We start from the raw sequence: 26,048 nt of genomic DNA, 5'->3' as shown, positions 1-26,048 counted from the left end.
CAACGACCATTTGAGTTTCAAACTATGGCCGTTTCTCAATTCCAAGAACGCAAAGAACGGACTTGTGTTCTTGTGGAGACCGGTCTTGCGAGGCAGCCTCGGAAGAACGAACTTGGATGGACGCGCCACAGTGACTTCTGGGACTTCATGCAGATTCCGTAGGCGCGCAAGGCTGCATACGATATTCTCTGTTCTTGTGTTCTTGAGTATTGGAACAGGACTTTGACGGTTATCGATGACGTAGAGCGAGAACACGAGGATACAAGACCGCTGAAGAACACATATTGAGAAACGGCCCATGTGTTTCTGGTGCTTTCGCTTCAGTGTCAGGACTGATGTAGTGAAATACAGCATCACGTGTGATGGAGAAACTGATCATAGGAATTTTCATGTCACATATATGAACTACTGAATTACTCGCATATGAATTACTCTAGAAATAGTTTGATATCTGATTGGTTAAGGATGTTCAAGTTGCCAGCATGAATAAATTATGACTTTTTTAATTGTTGTTATTGTTGATTGTTAGGTACTTATTGTGTTGTAGTGTTCATGTTTTACTTGATTCAGTTCAGTTCTAATTTATTTATATAGTGCTTTTTTATAATGTTGCATTGTTTATGTTTCGTAAATGTCATCATGGCTTGTATATTAAGTCTGTATAAAATGTTTATCTTTGTGAGATGTTCTCTTTCGCCAAGGCAAACATTGCTTGCCGAGTTCTCTTTATATTACCAGTCATATAAAACCAAGTATGTGAAAATAATGATAACAAATAAGATTTTATTGTGTTCTTAATTGATAATTTGCTTTGTAGTTGCCTTGACGGAAATATATTGGCTAAAAGAGACATTTCACAATTAATGAGTTAACAACTCAAATAGGCTTGACAAAGGGCGTTCATTAGAGTAAATAAATCTCAATGCATTTTGTTGCCTTGCCTGTTTTTACTAATTTTTAATGTAGTCCAGCTTTTTTTGCAATAACCTCATGTTTTCTCCAGTCCGTTAAAAAAATTAACTATAGTTAACCTATATTCAGTTATGTTTAATTCAAAATTATTTAAAAAAAAAACATGGTTACCAAGCCTGCAGACTGGCTGGACTGGGGGGCAATGACATATTCTGTTTGGACAACAATTTTTCTAGTAATATACTAATAGTTCCTTGCCTGCATAATTTTGACATTTTTTGTAATTAATTTGACAGATCATTATTTAATAGACGATACAAAAAAGTAATATGTAATGTTTAATTGTTTTAATTGTCAGCTGGACATTTTTGGAGGGCCCAAATGGTTACTATAGTTAAACCATGCAACCACAAATTGACCATAGTTTTTCTACAGTATGCCTAACCATAGTCTAAAGAGTAAAACTAGTGTAAAAAGAGTACAAATAGGCTCAAAAAAGAAGGAAATTGTTATACCTTAGACATGGAGGCACACAATATGCTATAACTGTATCTGCTTTCAAAATGTTGCTGTTTCTTCGATTTCTTTTCAAGATCATCCTGAAGTCAAGCATTGAAGATTGTATCGAGGTAGGGAGGGGATATTTCAGCCGAGTCTGTTGGAGATAAGAGCTTGTTGTGCTCTTTATCTGAACACGGGGGATTTCTGCTTTTGAGACTGTCTACTTTAAATATATTAAAAAAGATCTTCAACAATACCTCCGTCTAATGTGCTAATCTCATGAATGTAGGAGTGTATATTGTTCTACAAAGGCTCCTGTGAATCAGAAAGAGAGCTGTCAAGGGACGTGGCTCTCGCTCTTGTGTCTGGGCATGATGTGTTAGTGCTCATGTTCAGTCAATAGGCTTCGTTCAGTGTTCTCCCTCACTGGCTGGGATCAAATGGTGTGGGGGCAGTTCAGACAGTAAGACTAATGTCTTTGTGGTACCAAAGGGCTGGTGTCAGGACAGTGACTGTTTTTTTTTTGTCCATGGGAACGGTCCAATATGACTCGATTCTGGATGCTCTGGTCATTTGCAGTCAGCATTAGTTTGCATGCAGAAAATTATTATTTTGATATTTTTAAAAATTATTGATCTTGACTCTGTTAACACTGCCTTGGATCCGTTAGTTTAACAAAGTCTAACCTTATTTTTGTAAAGCAAGAATCTGTCTGCCTTTTTGCTGAGCAGAGGAGCTCTACTCAATGGAGGCTTGAAGACCATTTGAACATGCTCCATAGATGTCTTAAGCCGCGGTCACACTTGACTTTTCCCTCCATTGACTTCCATTCATACGCATGCGAATGCGACAGACCGAAAACGCAAGCCCGTCCGGAAATATTTCGCTGCGTAGTAGCGAACTCTGACCTGTGAATTCGCGTCACATGAGTGCGTGAGACCAATAGAAGATCAAAACGTCACAGCGTGACCTCTCGGTACAGAAATGTAGAAGATGGGGAATCGCTCCCGCCCATATTTGCAACACAATCCGAACGAATTTCGCATGGTCAAAGTCAAGTCTGACCACGGAATTAGGATGTAGAATTAGCTTTTTTTACGGCTTTTGAATTTCATACAGCCGCTAGCAAGCACAAGGTGTACCAAGAGTAAATTTAAAAGAGAAGAAAAACTTATATTATTTGAAATAATTTATACTGTACAATAGACCTGATGGAAGTGTATTAAAAACTTTCATAAGAAGTTAGCTCCCAAAGGCCACAGGTTCAAGTGTTCAAGGTTCCATTTATACAATGTATTGTATTTCTGTTTTTCATAATGTACTGTATCGCAACCACCATTGCTCAAGGTTGTGTCCCTGACAGGCATGCATCCATTTCTCTGATGATATGCCTGCAATAAAAGAGCGATTTCTCCAAGCGCACTTCTTTAAATAAAGATTGAGGAATAGAGGAGGTAAGAAAGTGAACTGTTTACATCTTGGCTTCTATCATCTGATAATAATGAGCAGCCTAAAGCTCCGGGTTTTTGGGTGCAGTTAATAGACCTTGAAAGTGACACCAGAACAGCTTGAAAATAAACTTCGATTTAATCCTGGTGATGCTGACAAATGAAACACTAGTTCTGTAAATGTACTGCAAAGCCAAAATGATGTCGACACCCATGCAGAAAAAGCAGTTTTCTTGATGTTATTTAATCCTCCCTTTACTACGGTGTGTACATGTATGTAACACATTTTAATTTAAAGGGAGTGTCTACATTTATTTGGTGTTAGATAGAGATGTAGACAGATGAATGTAAGGGGGTTTTCACATCTGGATCATTTGGAGCATTTTTTATGGAACCTGGCACGTTTTTTTCCTAGTTCAGTTTGTTTAGGGATATATGAACATAACAGTTGGCGATCTGCACAAAAAATCACAAATTAGTCAGAAATCGCCAAAGCAAGGTGGTCTCGGCATGTTTGAAAATGAAATTTGGAGCGATTTGTTTGTGGTGAGACAGCAATCCGACCCAACGGACCAATGAATCAGGCAATAAATAACTTTTTAGGTTGACGAGGTTTTTAGCGAGTGTCTCGTAACTTTAATCGATCTGTGGAACAGTGTTGTGCTCGATATGATACGATGATTCATTTCAATTCAAATGTATTTTTATAGTGCGTTTCATAGTTTTGCATTGTTGAAAAGCAGTACAGACAATAGAAACATAAGAAAAAAATATTGAAGAAATAAAGAAAAATAAATAGAAATGAATGTATAGAATTCATGGTATTATTGCATTTTTTTATTGCAGCTTTTGCAGTAGTCATATTAAGTGTTAAAAAATTGTCTTAATAATTAAAATTTGTATGATCTGAATCGCACAAAAACATTATAATATTAGAAAAGCAACACTCAAGCCCCTCCCCGAACCCCACCCCTAAACCTAAAGTCACCGACGCAAAAGCAAATTGTACTAAAATGTACAAATAAGATTGTACGAATTCATACGAATTAGCCACATAGTAAAACGGTTACGAATTCCTGTGAGATTGTGTTGGACAGCTACAAAAAAAGCCATCCTGACAGGTAAATTGGTTTACGATGACCAATGAGAAGGCATTTTACTCGCAATTGACTTGTATTAACAAATTTTGATCCGCTTTGAAATGTTGCCATGTGGAAGCAAACAGAACTAATAAGAAAATGCAACCTTGTAACAATTTAATCCCTGTTTCAAAACAACCAGTCTAAAATGTTCCATTTCGTACAGTGAAGCAACAGTCAGGACCTGCAAAATAACATCTGGATCAGTTTTCTAATCCTCGGCACTTGATTGTAAACGCTTTACACAGTTTACAATTTGAGCTAGATAAACTGAGGCAGGAGGTGTATCGCTGCCTCGCTTCCTGCATTAATTAGAACAGGCAGTGCTAATCAAGCTAAGTGCGACTGGCTGTGTTGAGTGCTTGTGTGGGTTTGTACATCAGTAGGTTGGGTGTTGCGTGTCAATGGAACCGTAATGATCCACACAATAGACGGGGCCGAATCTCTGCATTTCCAGAGGTCTGCCATTATGACGTTCTCTCTGAAAGTGATAAGATCTGAGAGGACCATTGAATTGTTGCAGTCTCGAGGTCGAGGGCTGACATGAATCGTCGTGTTTACTTAACTTGAGAGGCTGAGAATGAGAGAGAGAGAGAGAGGGACAACACAAAAAGAGAAAATAGACAGAGGGGGAGGCCAAGATAACACATGGAGATAGATGTAAAAGAACCATGAGCAGTCTTTAAAATGCTGCGTTGACTGGACAGAAATAGGCCAGAAATTCATCCCAAATGCTTAAGAAAGCAGGGTGGCTTTTTGTCGAAAAAATGCCACACATCCCTTTGTACTCTGTTTGCTGGCTTTGTCAATATCGCAGACTGTGCTGTTTGTATTGCGAGGTAATTACAGTGACTGTAATTAGTGAGGTTTGAAATAGAAAATAGCGGATTTATTTGAATTAGTGACACAAGCGAAAAAATAAATCTTGCATTCCTATTCTGGATTAAAGATGAGAGAGAACCTGCTGTTGGTTTATCTAATGATTGAAATGATGCTAAAAGGTACATATTATTTTCTACATCACAAGATCTGTTCAATTCGATTTGCACACTGCTATGTTGTAACTTTAAGAACTAAAACTTTAATTTAAAGGAACAGTCACAAAACACGAAGAACCAACGAGATGGACATGCTTCCATGTTTGAACTTACCTCACTGAACTGTAAGCAGCCATGGATGTGACTTGTCGATCGCTGAATGAGCTTTAGATATTCATTATTTTTTCTCACAAGTGTATCATTTCACTTCAGGAGATGTTTATTAACCCATCTGGATTACTTGGATTTAGGGCTGAAACGATTCCTCGAATTACTTGAGTAATTCGTATACAAAAAATCATTGAGGCAATTTTTGTTGCCTCGAAGCTTTGTTTAATCCATTTAACTACAGTACACACGGAGCGCTGCATTTCCCCACGGACCGTTATTACTGACGCACAGCCCGCTAAACTCTATTCATGTTACAGGGCTCTCAAGTCTCACGCATTCACCGTGAGAAACATGCATTTTAGTCTGTTCACACGCTCACACGTGTTTCTTGATAATTAAGTGATAGCTTATTGAAATGGTGAACTGCTATTTTACTTAGTTTTAATCTATTTTGCGAATGAAACTTGTTTTCCGGCTGCATTGTGTCCATAAAACTAAATGCCGACTAGTGGATGCCGCATCCTGTTATTTACACATGCCATCGGCTGTTCTGCATGTCTGAGTGAATGAACTGCACAGTTTAACGTGTTACACGCGTGATGCTCATGAATTTGTCTGCGTCTGTGCTTAATGAGGACATGAACTTCACCTCCAGAGTTGCTCTCATTGTTTGAGTAAAGAAACAGACATACTAAAAAATAATATATTACAATTTAATAGTAAAATAAAAGAAACTAAAACTAATTTAGATCAACTAAATGCATCATGCATAAGCTGAAGTTAGTTGTTTACCTTTGCAATTATTCTTTCTATTTCTATTAATATTTCTTATTTATACATTTCTATTATATTGCATTTTGAATGTAAATGTATTAAATGGGATAACTTTTCACAGATATTAATGTATGCAATTTCAGCAATAAAAAATATTTTTTTTCTAAAAAGGAAACAAATTAGTTGTTCATTTTAAGAGACCTGTCGTATTTTCTCTTGTATATTTAGTATTGCTCTTTAATAAAGAAAAAGTATTGTATTATCCGAATACCCGATTAATCGATGGAAAATCAGTAGAATACTCGATTACTAAAATAATCGATAGCTGCAGTCCTACTTGGGTTAGTCATTTTGATTACTTTAATGCTGGATGTGTGTGCTTTTTGGAGCTTTGCCATGTTGACCCCCATTTTAATGTAAAATATTTGATGTGTTTAACTGAAGAAAGGAATTGTCAATTATGAAAGAACTTTCATCTTTGGGCGAACCATTTCTTCAACATTTAGGCCTTCACTTTACACCATGTCTTTCAATGCATCATATTTACTGGTGTGATGCATCTGGAGGTGTGATTCCATAGGACCTCTGAAAGTGAAAAAATGTACCCGTTTCATTTTTGCCTGTGTAAAATAAGGCCTTGACAGTATGCAGCTCAGACAGCAGTATGATTGACAGGTTTAAAAGAACGACAACCTGTGACTCATGGGGATAGGCATAAGTGATTGGCTGGCGGAGGAAGGGTGTGAATCACTATAGCGGGTATAATTTGTTCTCTTCACTCTGAGCACTGACATGGAACACTGCCCGTGTGAGGTTAAAAGAGTATTGCACTACATCTGAATTCTGGCACAAAAGCCTTAACCTTTCTGTGTCTCCTTTGAAAATGCAGTGCAGTTTATCATGATATTGTATCTTTTTGTTTAGTATAGTTTCTCTAGTATAGTATAGTGATTTTGGGGCCTTTACTAAAAAAATTCTGTAAGAATCAAAATAATATTCTAAGGTAAAATATCATAATTCTTTAAAATACAAATGGTATTTATGTTCAGATTGGGCATGACTATCTTTAGTTGTTACTCGTATTCAATGTTTATTATTGCAGTATCTCTATATGTACAAGTGCTCTGCTTTCTTCCTGACATTTTATGTGGAGATGTTTCTTACAAAGTGTAGTGTTGTAGGAAAGTTTTGTTTGTGTGTGTGAGGCGATGCACCTCTGAGGATGAGCAGGTCTGACAGTTTATGCTGTAAAAACCCATCGTCTACGTTCAGAGGAGTCTTTAGTTCCTCAGTCTGTGTGTGTGCGTGCGTGTGCGTTTGTGTGTGTGTGTGTGTGTGTGTATCCAGACTAAAATTACAAGGCACTAGACTAACATCATTTTTTGTGCCTATTTAATTTCACAGTGGGTAGAATAAATAACGTCCATAAGTTGTGCAGAGGAGAGAATGGCCCTTTGCGTCTTTACATCCCTCCTGTGTAACAACACTGTGTATATTTGTCACACCACAGGACTATTGAACAAAAACAAAGTTTATTAAAAATAGTAAAAAACTTAAAGGAACAGTACACTTAAAATTAGGGATGCAACGACATATCGGCCAATAATCGGTATCGTTCGATAAAATAAATTTTTCACACTATTAATTATTAACTGTTTAAAAACAGCCGATGATCAAGGGCGATATATCCTGTCAATCAAAATAGGACAGGAAAATGCAATGAATTGGTGCTCTGTATATAGAAAATGTTAAGAAACATCACCAGTGTGATCTTCAACATTAATAGTCATTCTATGAATTAATAACACTTTGAAATATTACAATTTAATCTTTAGAATCGGCATCGGCAGATATCACTCTGAATAATCGCTATTGGTATCGGTGGAGAAATTTAGTATTGGTGCTAGGGCTGGGACGATATATCGTGCAATTCCTATGCTTAGTTTCTCAATGAATTACAGTTAAATGCTTCGACATCCGAAAGCTAGAGGGTGCTCTCGCGCAGAAACTCTGAATATGGGACACAGAAGAAGTACGATTTACACACGTAGTTCCAGGAAATGCCAATGGTCATATTCTATCGCTGTTCTTCAGAACTTTTCAGGTATTTTCATGATAATAAAGTATATTTATGATGATGATGTTTGATGAGTGTTGCTTTTTCAAATGCACGTTATAAACGACTCAATCTCGTAGTGATTTTAGATCGAGGAGTACTTCTTACTGATCAAAGAACCGTAGTTCACCGAAGAGCTGTGTATATTAAAACTCAAAATCAAAGCCTTTGCGCTTTCAGAATCGCCCTAGAGAGGTATAATTAGTGTGAATCGCGTTATATCTAGGGATGCACCGATATGCAAATTTTGGCCGATAACGATAACCGATCATTCTTGAACATTGTAAGCCGATAACCGATATATAGTATCTAAATATTAATATAACATTTTCCGAGACTGAAATTTATTTTTTCCCTTTGAACATCATGTACCAAGCCCACTTTACACTAATTAAAGATTCTTTAACTTTTAAAAAGATCTTCCAGAGCAACCCAGAAAGGTGTTGTCAATAGCCACAAGTCTAACAGGTCTCAAGACAGCAGTCGGCTTCAAATATTATGCTTTTGTTCCTTACACATTCATAAATATCTACATCCAACATCAACAATGTTTTTGCTAATAGCAGTAAGTGAATGATCATGACAGAAAGACAGTACTGTACTGGATTTTAACCGTTAACTGCTGCATGCAGCTGAAGTGGTTCAACCAGAGGAAATTATATATAATTCATCGGCTATAATATATCGGCCTAAATTTTATTATCGGCCGATAACATTAAAAATGACCATTTATGGGCCGATACTGATATGGATGATAATTTATCGTGCATCCCTAGTTATATCGTCCCAGCCCTAATTGGTGCATCGCTACTTAAAATGAATATTCTGCTATGTTGTTCCAAACCCGTATGACTTTTTTGTTCTGTGTAATAGAATACCAAAAGTTAATGTTTGGGCTGCTCTCTGTAAGCTGATGGAGAGGAGACCAAGGTTGAGCTTCACTAACGACCAAGAAGCATCATCAAAATAATTCATAAAATTTGTTCACTATATCATATCTTAATAATAACATTTAAATCATTAAAAACATGTATTTTTATGTCGCTTTTACTTGCCCCAAGGAATTCAATATCATCTGGGGAAATGTGTCCTTTCTCATAATTACAGCAAAATGTATTTCTATAGAATTCCCCCCCACACACACACATTTCTCTCTTTAATTCTTTCACAAATAATCCTGCATCTGGTTTAGGTGCCATGCACTAATATTGCACTTTGCGTCTGTAAATGGACTCCTGGTTTAAATAGAGCCAGTCTGGGTGAAAGCTGTTTTGTTGACATCTTTTCTGTCTCTCTTAAGCTCCACTGCACAGTTTTAGTGGGATGAATGAGTAAATAAAAAAATATATATAATAATATATATATATATATATAAATAAAGAGACAGAATTCTCTGAGGAAACGAGTGAATGTAAACATGAGAGAGACAGAGAGCAGCAGGCACAAAAGAGAAACAGAAGGAACACAAAGATAGAAGATGAAAAAATGGAGTTGCAAAGGATACAGAGAGCCGCAACAAAAGAAAATGAGTGAATGATAGAGACTCGAGACAGGCAGCTGAAGGAACGGAAGAGATGACAGCTTAAAACCAGAGCAGAGGATTGTGGGAAAGTGAGAGAGAGAAATGGGCCAGTTTGCCCCTGCAAGGCACACCCTGGCATTCAGCCGTATAGGAACGCAGGAGAAATGTCGAAAGAGAGGGAACAGTATTTGTTGAGAACAGACGAAGCAGACTGAGTCATGAAAAGAAACGAGAGATGACACGTCTCTGAGACGCGGAGCTGGTTTACAGGAAGTGACTTTTAGGAATACGCTGTGATATGTAAATGTGAACCTTTGCTATCATCTCGGGCACTTTTGTTAGTGTTATGTCATCACCCAAAGAGGATATGAATATGTAGCATTTGATCGCTTGGTTAAACATCAGCGTAGCGATGATTTACTGATGTTTGGCTCTGTTGAAATGGGGGAACAGCTTTATTGTTCCATGGATTTTGATCCTGTGAGGGGCCCAGGGGACATCTTGTCATAAAATTTAAGTTGCAACTGCAAAATATAAAAGTAGCAATTATGAGAATGAACACACCAAGTGTGTAATGTAAAATGTAATTCTAAGACTTTAGAATACACAGACGTGGTTGCCCACATTCGCTTACTGATTGGGTCATCTGTATCAATGCGTTTGCTTTCCTGATTCGTTAAGCCTCTTTCATCTGAGCCATTACGCTACCTGAAGGCGACAATGACCACCCTCGCAAGGACCGTGTAAGAGAGAATCGCGAGCTGTATGCTTTTTAAATAGCTCACTCAGTACTCATATGTCATCCGTTGATCGGTCTGCTTGGCGCCGAATGAAATCAAACAAGCCTAATAACATGGATTACCTCATCTAACGTTATACACACGAAGACGTTCTTGCTCTTCCTCGCCATCATGTTCATTTTGTACTTGTCGGTCTGTGACTAGTAACCAACTGCCATCAACAACCAATTTATGAATGCCCATACAACTGTTTACATTTATGTGCGCATGCCCAGCGTGTCTGAATGGTCACGTGAGCGTTTTCGGTAGTGTAGTGTAAACGCAGATTTTTTCTAAAACGCATGTGGAAACGGCAGTATAAACAAGGATCGTTTTCATTTTGACCAGCCATTTTTGTACGACAACGGGCTAATGTAAACACCACCTGAGGCCTCCAGGTTTCTGACCCCACTGGTCCAGTTCATAATCTGTCCTTGCATTGTGCAGCACAAGCACACAATGTTCCATAAATATTCACAGCTGTTTTATTGGTGTCTTCCATAAAAACAGATTGCATTGTGGGTGAGCCAGTATCTCTTATTGTAGGCAGAAGGCTGACAGCTGTAAATAACTGGTGCACAGTTTTATTGCTACTTCTAAGCTGCAAAACTGTGACTTGTATTTTGCACAGTTTCTCATTATCGTCTTACCCCTACAATGTTTACATTTAAAACATTATAGGGATAGTTCATCCAGAAAGGAAAATTCTGTCATCATTTATGCACCCTCAAGTTGTTCCAAACCTGTGTAAATTAAGAAAGATATTTGGAAGAATGTTTGTAACCAACTGGTTCTGGGGCACTATTGACTACAATAGGAAAAAACTATGGTAGTCAATGGTGCCCCAAAACTGTTCGGTTTGCCACATTTTTCAAAATATCTTCTTTTGTGTTTAACAGAACAAAGAAATTTATATAAGTTTGGAACAACTTAAGGGTGCATAAATGATGACAAAATGTATTTTTTTGCGTGAACTATCCCTTTAAGGATCATTCATTTTTGTCATGATGTTGTAAATGTTTTTGGTTTAATATAATTTAATAAGTAAATGATTATGAACTCATTATAAATATAATTAACTCAAATATAAATATTTTTTTCTTTTATTTAATATATTTGATCTTTTTTTCAAGCAATGGCTTAAAAAATTTCCACAGATCCACAGTAGTAGAGGTTTTATTCACCAGTATGCGTCATATTTTTCTCACTATTGTTAATAATGGCAACAATGATTTCAACATCAGTCAGGTGATGTACAGGATGTGAAGTCATGGGAATAACAGCAGTCCTGTTGTGATTATCATTGTTTTTAGAAAAGGTAGCACAAACGCCCCCTCTCTATCAATCTCCCTCTTCTTCGCCTCATTCCATTAAGGCTCATGATGACGAATTTTGTAAATGTCACAGATAAGTGTTAGTTTATTCATCTGGCACCCAGCATTAGTCATAGTGCATGTCTGAATGGTTGAGTGTTCTCTCTACAGTTGTGCTTAGGAACACAGACTTTCTCAGGCAGCCTGTCTGTGATTTTTCTATAAATATCAAACACATTCTAAGGAGATCTCTACAGAAATCTGGTCTTGTGTCAAGTATGCAACTTAGTAACAGACATGATTTCTATTTGACTTGAAGTTTATGTGTCTTAGGTTTTTCTTATTTTAGTAGATCAACCATCTGCAGAAGAAAGGGTAGTTTTTTGTAGATGTGTTCTTTTCTGTATGCTATAGCTTAGCACGTTTGTATCTGACGCTACAATGTCGAAGGATGTTTTATCACCAGTATCAAGCATGCGCATCAGTTTAAATTTTGCAATTACGTAAACTTATTGTGTTAAACAAATGTACTTGTTTCTAATCTGTGTAACTCACCCAGACCCCCCTGCAGGAGTGTAGAAAATCAGGAAAAACACAAGCAGATGGAGATTGTAGTGGGCAAGCCATATCTCTTTTTTAATGACAGGCAGCAGTTTAGCCCATAGAAAGTTTTTTTTGCTAATGTGACCGAAGGATGGGTAAGACCATTAGTATTGACAGAGTAGTAAAGGATGCGTTCAGCCCACATGGCCACCCACCCGGGCACTATCCACAAACTCTTGTATAGAAAACACGTAATAAAGAGCAAAAACTACAATAGAATCTACAATCTGTGTGTTCCTTAAAGTCAGCCGACCAGATTAACACTTGCTAGAAAGTCTTTCCTCCTCTGTGCACAACATGCATCAAATAGCTACCATCCAGACTCTGGGTGGTTGCTGTGAGCCTGAGACCACCCTCACCTTGAATCACCTTTCTCCTGTCCTCCCTTACATTTACTCCACCGTAGAACGGTTGCGTCTCCATTATTTTGTATTATATTTTTCCAGACTTTTGTCATAATCTTCAAGGTTCTGGTCTGAAGGAGAGAAACTGGGCAGATGGGGGAACCTAATCCATCTTTTCTATCCCAGAGGCATTGTGGGAGATGAAGTCAAGCGCACTGCGAGTGAAGCTGTCAGCGGCGGTGATGCGTGAAGCGGAAAGCGGGATCTGTTTTTCTGTAGTTCATGGTTTACATTGAATCAGGAGTCAGCCGACCCTATCTTATTTCTTCCCCTCTCATGTACGCCGGGCTATTTAGGTATACAACTAGAGGGCTATAAGACAAGACCGGCAAGCTTTTAATGCATCATAAATCACCACGTCTTAAATTCCTGGCGAGATCAGATGAATTAAAGCGAAAGCTACTTTATTTCGCCTCTGGGAAACTTTCATTTCGCAGATGCACAGATGTTAACCTGATACACTTCTAGGAAATAGCCAAGCCTGTTATTGGTCATGTCAAGCTCGTGGCTGTAAGCTCTAACAGAATTAAAGGTGTCATAAATGCCCTTTGTGTTCAAGCTATCGCAGAATAGCTTCGGCTGCAAAAGGCTACATTAAATGTGCTTGATGTTATGTAAAACAGAATGTAGATTCACATGGCTGAACTATAAGAGAACGACACATAGACGTGCATTGATTATGTGAAGTGCAGGATAACTGCACTGACCCGCTTGTTCATTTGAGTGGAATGTTGGTGGATGCAGTTTAGAGGTCATTGGTAGTGTAGGCCAATGCAAAATGGACCATTGCAGAGGCTAAATGTCAATCACAGGACTGCAGCGGAGCAACCGGAGCTCTCTTTTTAATAGACTGACGGATAAGATCAAGCTTATTAAACAAAACAAACCTCATATTCACTTCCAAAGAAAAACACGCCGCTCCATTTGAAACGGCGTTTGTTTATAGAGTACACGAAGTACACACAAAGGGCAGTTGGGTTGTGGCTTTTCGCTAATGTCAACTGAAAGCCTCCCTGGGTTGTTTTCCTAAAGAGACGTGGTCCCTTTAAAAAGGTCAGACTGACAGGAAAACAGCTAAACTGCAGTTTAGGGGGTAAGGAGGGGGCTGCCGGCCCGTTCGGTGAGAATCTTGCTAACATAATTGCAGTCTTGATTGCTACAAGCAGCCTCCATGTCCCCTTTAGCACAAGCACCTCCACCCGATTCCCTATCTCCCCAGGTGGTGATTGTACTAGATATCCAGCCCTGCAGATAGAGGAAGTGTGACTGAAAAGCTGTAATAAGAAGACAGTAGTTATGGGAATTGCTCGTTCTCTACTCAGAGGTTTTCATTCGGCTCAGTCAATAAAACTATGAAGGCTACATATATATATATATATGTGTGTGTGTGTGTGTGTGTCGAAAGATTCATATATAGAAATATAAGATTTTAGATTTTATACTTGGTCTGTGAAATGTGTGGAGAATGTTATATTTTAATATATATCATCTATTTTTCTATTGTGTGTGCAGAATGAGCTCACAAAAAGCATATCACACAGTGCAAGCTACTCAGATAAGTCTGTTTCAAATCAGATCTTTTAAAACCCATACCAGTTTATTTAATATCAATTTTATTTATTTATTTTATTCCGTGTTTTAGTTTATTTTATTATTTATAATCCTAGGCATCCTTAAAACACTGTTCGCCAATGGGATAAATGATTTGTCCTGTTTAATTCCGTTTTAATAGTGCTTAAAGATATTATACTACTAAGCTGAAAACCCAACTCTCTTTAGCCAGGCTATGAAATTTTAATGAAGTTGAGAAAACGCTGAATTGATTGTAGCGTTCATTCAGATACACAACAATCACGTTTCAATGCTTTCTGTTTTTCCATACATCACTACCCGGAGACTCACGGCAGATACAGTGACTTCGGTAGTGCGGTGATGCCTCGCTGAATAATGGTTGAGGTAATTACCTTAAGTACGCTGAAAATAGACTGTCTCCAACCATAAATTTAGACCAAGATCCAGACCGAGACAAAACACCCAGACCAAAGTTTGGTTACACTGCTCCACACTGCACCTTTTTTATACTACCTGTACATGAAATGTTGACATTTCATTGAATATATATAGTGCATCATCTAACAGACAAAACCTATTATCTGAGCTCAGCAATCTTGAGAAACATGGCATATAGTTTTCTGTGTCTTTGTGTTTGAGGAATTATGCATGAAAACGAAACTGGCAGGATAAGAAAGAAAAGTGAGACGGTAATATTGTGTATGTGATCATTTATGAGACAGATTTGTAATGTGACATGCGGTGTAGGAATGTATTCTGCAGCATTCAGAAGAGGGTTAACTGTGGAAATCAGGTGGAACAGAAAGACTGCAGTGTGAAAAATCTGCTGCAATCTCATTTCTCTCCTGATTGGATAAACAACTTGCCCGTGGCATCATGACTCGAACGGGATGCGGGTCTCGGACGAAATTTTTAATTGGAATGCAGATGTTGAAGGGCATCTCTGTGTGTGTGAGGTGATTGTGTACAGTATGTGTGTCAGGTTTTTATATTTGGTGCTATTCTTCGTCACATTCTTTCACATTAAAGGAATAGTTGGCCTTCAAAATGAAAATCCTGTCATTATTTACACACCCTCTTGTCATTTCAAACCTGTAGGACTTTCTTTCATCTGCAGAACACAAAAGAAGATATTTTGAGAAATGTTGGTGACAGAAAACCGTTGGTCCCCATTGACTTGCTTTGGTTTTGTGTCCATACAATAGAAGTCAATGGGGACCAACGGTTTTTGCTCATGGGCATGTGTACAGTATGTGTGAATGCATGAATGTGGAGACACACAGCTCGGCCGTCCTCACTCTGTGGGAATAATGCACCCCACCATCAGATACAGGTGTCTCTCCATTCCCTTCCCCCAATCTGAAGCAGATGTAACATCCCTGCAGCCATGGAGATGGTGCTTTTAGCACATGCATGATCAAAGAGCCTATACTTATAGCACAATAAGATCACGCTAATAATCCACAATTACTATCAGATACACGCTAGTGCCAATCAGAATCAGAACTAGCTGCGACAAAAAGCTCTTCGGGTGTTGTGCATTCAGCAATATATGTAATTATGATGCCATTGATGAGTGTACGATGACAAATATCCACCTATCGTGGAGAGCTTGCAACGTTGTTAGTTTTGACGTGCCGTCGCTTGTTTGATTGTTTGTTCAGAGCAGAAAAAGAAAAGTAAAATCATCAAAGCCAGGTGGTTTTTCCATAAGTGTAACGCAGTTAAGCTGCAGGCGTCTCAAAGCTGAGGAGTCGGACTAGCTGTGAGGGGAAAAAAGCACAAAACCTGACAATAACTGCAAAGCTGTCAAACATGAGAAACGTTTCAGAAAGGCCTGTTTAAATGCTCACTTCAGACTCCGGGAGAAGATCCGACATTTGCTTTAGCAGGCATTGAAGTTTCTCAGAATTGCAAAGACGCAGTAGTGTTGTTGTCATTATCATACAGAATATAAAGTATATATTGGAAAGTGCTGGCAGTTACAGCTGCAGCTCTGTCTCAATAATGAGCAAGTCCATCCGGCAACCATGTCTGATCCAATTTTCTGTTTTTTCTCTGTGTTTTTGGTTCAAAGCCCATTTAGAAAGGAAGCGCCCTGTAGCTTATTTCCAATGTTAAAGGGGGGCTTTGTGCTTTTTGCAGTTTGCTACTGTGGTATTAATATATATATATATATATATATATACTGTATATATATACTGTATAGGCCTATTAGTATGGGATATCCTAATGTGGGATAGTTTGGGGCATAATATTTTTAATTCTAATAAACATATAAAGAATAGTGTGTTATATCTTCTATTTGTTACATATTTGTGGTTACATTACAATATCCTGGCTAACGTGTTTTGAATGGTTGAGCTTTGCAAATACAGTCAGTGATACAATTTGTGTAAAAAAGGTACAAAATCACAATTTTAAAGAAGGAAAAACATTCATTGTGTTAAAAATTCATGTAAGGTTAATTTTATGCTACAGTCCTGCTCACCATTATTGGCACCCTTGGTAAATATGAGCAAAGAAGGCTGTAAAAATAAATCTACATTGTTTCTCCTTTTGATCTTTTATTTAAAAAATATACAATATTCCAACATTTCATTAAAGTAAAACAATTTGAAGTAGGGGGAATATCACATTGAGAATTTTTTTTAATGGTGAGCAGGACAGTACATTCAAGTTCATCCAACATGTCTAATAGTTCTAACAACAAAACCATTGAATTTGTGCCTCTAAAAGTAATGATACTCCCCATCGTAGTGTATTTCTGGAAAGCGCCTGGTACAAAAATGAGCTGACCAGGTAATAGAATTCATGTAGAGAATACATTTTCTTGGTGCATGGGTTTCCCAGAACGTTTCATTAATGTTTCAAACACCTACAGAAGAGCTGTATAGCAGAATACTAGCGTAAGCGGTGTGCTAATGCTCTAAAGCGAAGTAAATGTTTTGTTCTCCCTCAGGTTTGGTGTAATTAATGTTTAAAGTTTCTCTTTGTTGTTGTTCTTCGCAGTTTGCTCGCAGTACTCACGGGGCGTGTTCGCCATCTTCGGCCTGTACGACAAGCGTTCGGTTCACACGCTAACGTCCTTCTGCGGCGCCTTGCACATCTCCCTCATCACTCCCAGTTTCCCCACCGAAGGCGAGAGCCAGTTCGTCTTACAGCTGCGGCCCTCCATACGTGGGGCTCTTCTCAGCCTGCTCGACCACTACGACTGGAACCGATTCGTCTTCCTCTACGACACTGACAGGGGTAAGAAAACAAATCTATAAGAAACACCTGCAGCCACTAATACACATTTCCATATAGTATTTATGTAATATTTCATATTTATCATACTGGCTTTTGAAGATTACGTGACTTCCTTTGACATGTTTGCTTGAAACACTGAAACATACTACAGGTTACTAGTTTTATGAAAACTGAGCAAACCAGTTAACATTGGTGGTTTGAGTATTGGAGCATATCGGGTATACAGTATAAATGCCTATATATACAGTATATAATGGCAACTATATAATATATAGTACAGTATAAAGTTGGCTAGTTATGTTGAGGTGGGGTTATGTGTCACATTTGTCAATATAACTACTGGGTTTATTGGCTGTCTCGTGTAGTCATGTGACTAGAAATGATGTGGCACTCTTGATTTTTATTTCCAGGAAGGTTGTTATTAAAAGAGAGAGGCGTATTCTCCTGAGATCTGGATCTGGTCTTAAATTCTCAGTTACACTAATGAGCAGTGTTGTTGGCTAGAATCAGAGCCACTCTCTCTTTCTTGCCTGCGTCTCTGTTGTCCTCTCCATCACTGTTTTATTTTTTTCTTCCTGCTCTGCTGTGCTAGACTGAGACATTCCCATGAGCCCCAGAGGAGAGCTTTGGCTTAGGGTCTGACACACTTCTAAAATGAACCGACGTCCAGAGAAAGACTAGCGTAATATCATATTTTCATCTGAGTCTGTAGATAGCTCATCGCTGAATGTTCTATGAATAAACTGTAGATCATGTATGCGTCTGAAACAAGCTGTTCTGTCATATCGCTGAAATTCTCAACATGTACCTTCGTCTTCTCACATCTGCAGGACGCAGGAGTTTTTCTATTGCATCCCATATGGCATGTTTTTACAAAGTTTCCATATGGTGAAGTAACTCAATTATTTTTTAAATGATAGCAGCATCAGAACGATTGAGATCCTTTGATTTCTTTACCAGGTGCTTATGCTGTAAATAACCAATTTAGTATTCACCACTTTTAATGAAGCACCAAGCCATCAGATGCTGTATATAAGTATCATTGTACCATGGTTAAGTTGTGTTCTACAGTGCAGTGGTGATTCCCAACCAGGTGTAGTTTACTGCATACAGTATGTAAACAAGTCGCAGAGGATAATTGAAAGCTTTTGAGTTCTTTTGTAAAACTGCAAGTCTTTGTAATCTGCAAGTTTTTATTGAAATATCTACATTTTCTCTCATGGGTAATGCTATGAATTTGTTGAGTTTTGATCATAATTAAATCCCACCACGAAAGGCTGCAAATTGCTTTACTTTTGAAAACCATCCCATCTGAATTACATTCAAAAATATTTTTTATGTCAAGTTTTTTTGTTTTGCAGGCAAAAATGTCAAAAATCACGAGAGACAAACTTATTATTAATTAACTTATTATTAGACAAACTTATTATTCAACTTTTATTCAAAGGAGGTGATGCTGTTTATGGAGTCTACTTTAATAATATCCACTTTTTTATATTAACATATCCATTAGTTTGCAGATTTTTTTGCATCGAAACCTTAGCCTTTAAAGGGATAGTTCACTCTAAATAAAAATTCTGTCATCATTTACTCACCCTCTTGTCATTTCAAACCTGTATGACTTTATTTCTTCTGCAGAACACAATTTAAAAGAAGATATTTTGAAAAATGGTTTTGTGTATAGAAGTGAATGGGTTCCGCCATTGTTCGGTTACCCACATTCTTTAAATTATCGTTTTTGTGTTCTGCAGAAAAAGAAAGTAATACAGGTTTGAAATGACTTGGGGGGGTAGTAAATGATGACAGAATTTTCATTTTTGGGTGAACTATCCCTTTAAAACCTTAACTGATATCTAATTGAATGAGGAACAGTGTGTGGGTTTACATATGTTTGGGTGTATTTTTATGTGTCCTAGTGGTTGCATGATATTATTTTAATAAAAAAAACAGTTTTTCTCCTTTTGGGAGGGCTGTTGGATGAGACTGTCAGGGGTTTCTGAGGAGCAATATTTGGACATGATGAATGGTTTAGTGTAAGAGGTTGGCAGCACTGCATCTAGATCGGCTGTTTTCCACCCTCCTCTCCTCTCCCCACCGTACCTCCCCACCTGGGACTGCCTCCCCCTGCTGGGCCGGATGAGTGATGAGGGGGAGGGGAAAATAGGCTGTAATACTGATTCTGTTTCCTGCACATACATTGATATTTATACACACGTGGCACTCCAGGCTAAAGATTTATCAACTATTAATCAGAACTCTGGTCTCCATTGGGGGACACGAATTATTAGCGGCAAAGTCTCTGATTTGAAATTGATTGTAGAAGAATTGTTTATAAATGAAGCACGCTGTTGCGGGTCGATACTGCAGGTGGCTGCAGATACTGAGAGTGCGGGCTTGGCAGGTTTGTATTATGGTCTGGGGTTTGTTTAACACACTAGCCTGTTTAAATGTCCACATCAGCCATAATGTATAGCGATATGTTAATTCATAGCTATTTAAGTTACGGGCGTACCAATAAACACACATGCCAATAAAATGTAAAAAATCGAAAAAACTGCAAGTTGCTTTGGAGACCTGGCAAACACATTAGTGTTAAAGAACAGAATTCTGAGGTGACTTAAAAGGAATCTGTTTTACGATATTCAATGCCATCGTTTGACATCTACAGTTTGATAGCTTCAGATTACATTTAGATCTATTCATTGAACACTTTTATACAAAGCAATTTACAAATGAGAGTGAATTTGATATTTTGTCAAAACACTATCCTTCCTAAACTATTCGTTTGTTCAAATACTGTCCTTCTGTAGATACCGCACTTTAGGGTAGAAAAAGGTTGCTAAAAAAAAGGAACCCAATAATCCACTAAATGGCGGAGCCTAGAGAGCTACATTTCCAAATTTGGCAGACGCTTCTTACAAATGAGAGAACGTTTCACATTTTGTCAAAATACTGTCCTTTTGTTTAAATACTGTTTTTCTCTAGATTCCTCAGTATTAAGGGTAGAAACAGTTGAAAATTTATGGAACCCAATAGAGCAACAAGGTTGCCAGATCAAGCACATGTAAATCCACTAAATAGCAGAGCCCGGAGAGCTACTTTGCCAAATTTAGAAGACGCTTACCAAAGCGACTTACAAATGAGAGAGTATTTAACATTCTGTCAAAATAATGTCCTTTTGTTTAAATTAGGGCTGCAACAACTAATCGATCAAATCGATAATAATCTATAATGAAATTCGTTGTAAACGAATTTCATTATCGATTAGTTGGTCTGTGACGTCACTTGCGAGCTGCGCAGTTATAAATCAAGCGCATCTTCTTCCCTTTTAAAATTACCGTTTTAGATGTGTCTCTCCGTGCAGCGCGAGATGCGCAGTTTAAAAGTCACACGTGTCTCTCCATGCAGCACGAGTGACGCAGTTTTAAAGTCACAGGCGTCTCTCCGTGCGGCACAAATTGCGCAGTTTTAAAGTCAGACGTGTTTTGCATGCATCTCTTCAAGCTGCGCAGTTTTAAGTTTTACAGGGGAGAGGTGTTTTAAATGACAAAATTAAATATTATATTAGTAAAACCCAATTTGTGGCGTTTGCACTTTGCAAAGTACATAATAGGCTAAATACCCTGATTTGGTGGTTTATTTAGTTCAGAGGTGGGTAACGAAGTACATTTACTTGAGAACTGTACTTAAGTACACTTTTGAGTATTTGTACTTAAGTATTACTTTTTCTGTTTACTTTTTACTGTACTTCACTACATTTGAATGACAAATATCTCACTTTTCATGGCACAAAAAAATGATTTCCTTGGCCGACCGTCCCCTCGCTCCCACGTTTGGGAGAGACTATTGTCAGTTGCTTCTAATATGACACACATGAATCAACTCACCAGGTGTATTAATTATGGAGACATTCACAATATTTTGGGAGAAGGCTAATGAGTTCAGTTGTGTATACTTTTCCCATATCTGATATACTTATTATAAGCAAAAGATGTAATTACATTTTATCAGATTAATCGATTAACCGAAAAAATAATCACCCAACTAATCGATTATCAAAATAATCGTTAGTTGCAGCCCTAGTTTAAATACTGTTCTACTCTAGATTCATTACTATTTAGGGTAGAAACAGGTATCTAGAAAATAAATGGGACCCAATTGAGAAAAAAAGTTGCCAGATCAAGCACAGGTTAATCCACTAAATAGCAGAGCCCAGAGAGCTACGTTGTCAAATTTAGAAGATGCTTCTTACCAAAGCGACTTGCAAATGAGAGACCATTTAACATTCTGTCAAAATGATATCCTTTTGTTTAAATCTGTAAATACCTCACCATTTAGGTTAGAAGCAGGTAGCTTGAATATTTATGGAACCCAATAGAGCAACAAGGTTGCCAGATCAAGCACAGGTTAATCCACTAAATAGCAAAACCCAGAGTGCTACGTTGCCAAACACTGATTGTGACCATAAGGGTCCGTTTTACAGGGACATCTGCTCATCTTGGAGTCAAGTGGGCTGCAGAGGCTCAGAGTGCCTATTTCAAACAGCTAAATTAACATTTCCAGCACCAGCCCTGTCTGATTAGTACAAGCAGCTTTGAGACCAGCTCAAAGAGCTTCAGAGAGCTTCAATCACACCTCGGAGAAGGTGACAAAAAGACACTTTTCTCGCCGCATGATGATAGGTTCTGTGTTAGGGATGCAGGTGATTAGGTTCAGGCAAGCGAAGAGAAATCTTCGCATTTGTCCGCATATCAAGGTTGCCGTAAGCTCCCGTGGGGATCGAGGCCTAAAACGAGTTTGTCCGCATGAAAGGACGAGAGGTTAGAAGAATCTGCGTTCTCAGACTCAAGCCACGCGATGGCTCGGAGGCCCACGGTTGCAGATGAGAGAGTCCCGCAATGGTGCAGGAATGAGTCACTGACAATGTCACAAATCACATTCTTTCTGAATAAATGGGAGGGGCGCATCAACGGCTCGATGCTCACGCAGGTCACATGCCTCACTGTTCCTCTTGTATTGTAGGGTATTCGATACTGCAGGCCATTATGGAAAAGGCGGGGCAGAACGGTTGGCAGGTCAGTGCCATATGCGTCGAGAACTTTAATGACGCCAGTTACCGCCAGCTTCTGGAAGACTTGGACCGAAGACAGGAGAAGACGTTCGTGATCGACCTAGAGGCTGAGAGACTCAGTAACATGCTGGAACAGGTACAACTAAAGGGATTTCGTCATCATTTCCTCACCCTGTTGTCATTTCAAACCTGTATGAATTAAGATTTTTTTGAAGAATGTTGGTAACCCAACAACAGTGGTACGCATTAACTTGCATTGGTTTTGTGTCCGTACAATAGAAGTCAATGGGCAACGCTAACATTCTTCAAAATATCTTCTTTTGTGTTCTGCACAAGAAAGTAAGTCTTACAGGTTTGAATTGTAAAGAGGGGGAGTAAATGATGACAGAATTTTTATTTTTGGTTAAACTATCACTTTAAGTGATGGGTAAATACAAAAAGCAACCCGTTTCATTACAAAAATGAAATATGCACGACCACATGGTCTTGGGGGACAAAAAACGAAGTAATTCCGTTTTTGAAATTACACATTAGACAAGCACTTTCTTTATCTCCGGCAAACTGCCCCCGTGATATTTCCGTCTGCATCATTTTGTAGCTGTCAAATGTTATTTTAAGATGTTCTAGCTGGTGTTTGCTTTAATATCTCTCAAATTACAGAGCAGTATTGGGAGAGGCAGTGTGTTTGATTAGAAATAATTAAAAACGGCAGAATTCTGCTTTCCCAACGGCTTACAGCTCAGTCATATATTCATAAGCTCGCCCGCTCGACAACTGTATTTGCTTTTAAGATTTTCCCTCACCGCAACGTCTGGTCTGCCTCCACAGATTGTGAGCGTCGGCAAGCACGTCAAAGGCTACCATTACATCATGGCAAATTTGGTGAGTTGAATTGTATTCCCTTATCACCTTGTTCTCCCTGTTAGCTCATCCCCGTCTTTTACATTCGTTTTTATCTTTGGCGCTGTTCACTTCACTTTACTGGTCTCTTTGGTTGTCCTGGCCCGTTTCTTTTGCTCTCCCTTTCCTTTATTCCTTCTTAATACTCTCTTTTCTTTAAGCAAGATATGTCAATTTGAGAGTCTAATTCATATTCCGGTCTGAGGTGCGGTGACAGTGTTTTAATGAAGCTGCGAGCTGCCGAGTGTGCTCTCTCTCTCTCACTTGCTCTCACTCTCTCACACTCTCTCTCTCTCTCTCTGGCTGTGAACAGAATTGGCTCACAGAGGCGAGTTGGATATGAATGTTTGTGGAATTTCTCTTATCGTAGCACCGCAATGCCTGCTATGTTTTAATAATATCCCTTTCTCTCTCACTCTCTGTCTCTCTCCATTTTACTCTCTTCTCCTTTGCTCTGCCAGGGTTTTAAGGACATCAATCTAGAGCGTTTCATGCATGGGGGAGCCAATGTGACAGGCTTTCAGTTGGTGGACTTCAGCAATCCCATGGTTATTAAACTCATGCAACGCTGGAACAAGCTGGACCAGCGAGAGTACCCCGGCTCTGACATGCCTCCCAAGGTACCGTCGCAAGGCCGGGATCCGGTTGAGATCCGGCACGAAACTTCTTTCAACCTAAATATAGTAGCATACCTGTACTTGTAAATTATAAATAACGTCTCCGGTTACTGTCGTAACCTCTGTTCCCTGAGAAGCGGGAACGAGACATTGCGGAAGTGTCCGCATATGGGAACTCCTCCCTTCTCACCTCTCCTGAAGTCTTATTGGATAACGCCAGTGAAACTGGCCATTTGTTGCGCTTGCAACCGAATGTAATTACTGGCGACCCGAGACTGTATAATACAGTGAACAGCGACAATACCTCAGAATCTGTGAAAGAACGCCTCCAAGGCTAACACGCGACGAACACGGTGGCTAGCGCAATGTCTCGTTCCAGCTTCTCAGGGAACCGAGGTTACGACAGTAACTGGAGACGTTCCCTATCGAGAGCGGTCTCTCGACATTGCGGAAGCTTCCGCATATGGGAACTGTATACAATCCCGCCGTGAGAGTAGCAAGACAGCCGTACACCGACCGCATACACTCACCAGTGTTAAGCACACAGATGAACCAATCGCGAAGTCGCCTTGAAGGGCCCGCAGCTGATTGGCTGAGAAAGACCAATGAGCTGCAAGAACGGTCTTCTACAAAATTTGCATATCTCAGCCAAGGAAATGAGCGGGCTGCACTGAGACAGGGCAGACACCACAATAATAAAAGTCAGCACGGAAACCCGGGCAGATATAATGCAAGTCCAGTAACACCAAGCACAGAGTTAACAGTAACACGGTAACAACTGCACAATATAGGAGATCAGCAACTAGGTAACATTGAGCTGTCCATACTCACCGAGAGGACATGCGAGGCTAAGGAGGATACATCCAGCCTGTAGAATCTGGCAAAGGTGTTCTGTGAAGACCAGCCAGCCGCACAACATATGTCCTTAATAGAAACGCCTCTAGCCCAAGCCCACGAAGAGGCAACAGCCCTAGTTGAGTGAGCCCTGACGCCAAAAGGGCAGGCCTGCCCTTGACTCTCATACGCCAGGTTGATAGCGTCCACCACCCAGTGAGACCAGTGACCAGAGACCAGACAGCCGAAACCCGGCCGTACGATCAATGTAAGCCCTCAAAGCCCTAACCGGACACACAGCCCTCTGAGCATCAGCATCACACGAGGCAGACGACTCGGAAGACAAAGCGGGCAACGAAATAACCTGCTCTTTGAACGGGGTAGACAGGAACTTAGGCACATAACCCACTTTCGGCCGTAGAGTGACGCTGCAGTCGCAGGCCCCAAAATGAATGAAATCCGCGCCGATAGAAAGCGCACATAAATCCCCTATGCGTTTTGCCGAAGCAAGAGCGAGAAGGAGAACAGCTTTTAAGTTGAGCAGCGACTTCCGGTCAGCGTCCTTGAGGTCCGCCAGCGTCAGCCACAAATGGCGGTGAAGGACGACCATGAAGCCCATCGACCTGCCGATAGCCTGTGCGGTGCGCATCATCGCCATCAGCGCGAAGTCCGTCGCCGCCCTCAGGTCCTTCACAGCGTCCGCATCCAAGGCACCCCTGTCCAGTGCCTGCAGGATCTTCGCCTGTAAGACCTGTAGAACCGCCATCGAGGTTGAGGTGTATTGAGGTGTATGCCTTGTCGGCGAGGTGGGCGGTAAACCTGCACGGCTTCGACGGCAGACCTTGTCCCGCACTCAGCGAAGAGGAGGAGGGGCACAGATGTACAGCGAGGGTCTCCTCCACGGGCGGCATGCGGGTATAACCGTGGGCCTCCGCCCCGTCCACATGGGCGAACATAGCCTGTGTGGCAGCGTGGACTCACGCCAATTGAGGGGCCGTCCACGACTTAACCACGTGCTCGTGTACATCAGGGGAAAAAGGAGTACTCCTCTTCGGTGCAGCCTGGCGGCGGCCTGCTTGAGAATACCAGGAATCGAGCTTACTTTTAACTGGCTCCTCCGGGGCGCTCCAGCTAAGGTCGAGC

General features: G+C 39.7%; 1 protein-coding gene across 4 annotated transcripts in view; it reads left to right on the top strand.

The window, feature by feature from the left end:
* Positions 1-26,048, top strand: part of gria4b (glutamate receptor, ionotropic, AMPA 4b) — an 82,552-nt gene that overhangs the window by 22,810 nt on the left and 33,694 nt on the right. For all 4 annotated transcript variants that reach the window (XM_057359737.1, XM_057359736.1, XM_057359739.1 and 1 more), the window contains exons 3-6: positions 17,244-17,483; positions 22,506-22,690; positions 23,383-23,436; positions 23,916-24,074. In XM_057359737.1, coding sequence (XP_057215720.1) covers positions 17,244-17,483; positions 22,506-22,690; positions 23,383-23,436; positions 23,916-24,074 — 638 coding nt within the window. The remainder of the gene's footprint in view (positions 1-17,243; positions 17,484-22,505; positions 22,691-23,382; positions 23,437-23,915; positions 24,075-26,048) is intronic.

Source organism: Triplophysa rosa, linkage group LG19 (assembly GCF_024868665.1).
Source record: "Triplophysa rosa linkage group LG19, Trosa_1v2, whole genome shotgun sequence".
NCBI lineage: Eukaryota > Metazoa > Chordata > Actinopteri > Cypriniformes > Nemacheilidae > Triplophysa > Triplophysa rosa.
Note: the sequence above shows the minus strand (reverse complement) of the source record. Positions and strands in the feature narration are given on the sequence as shown.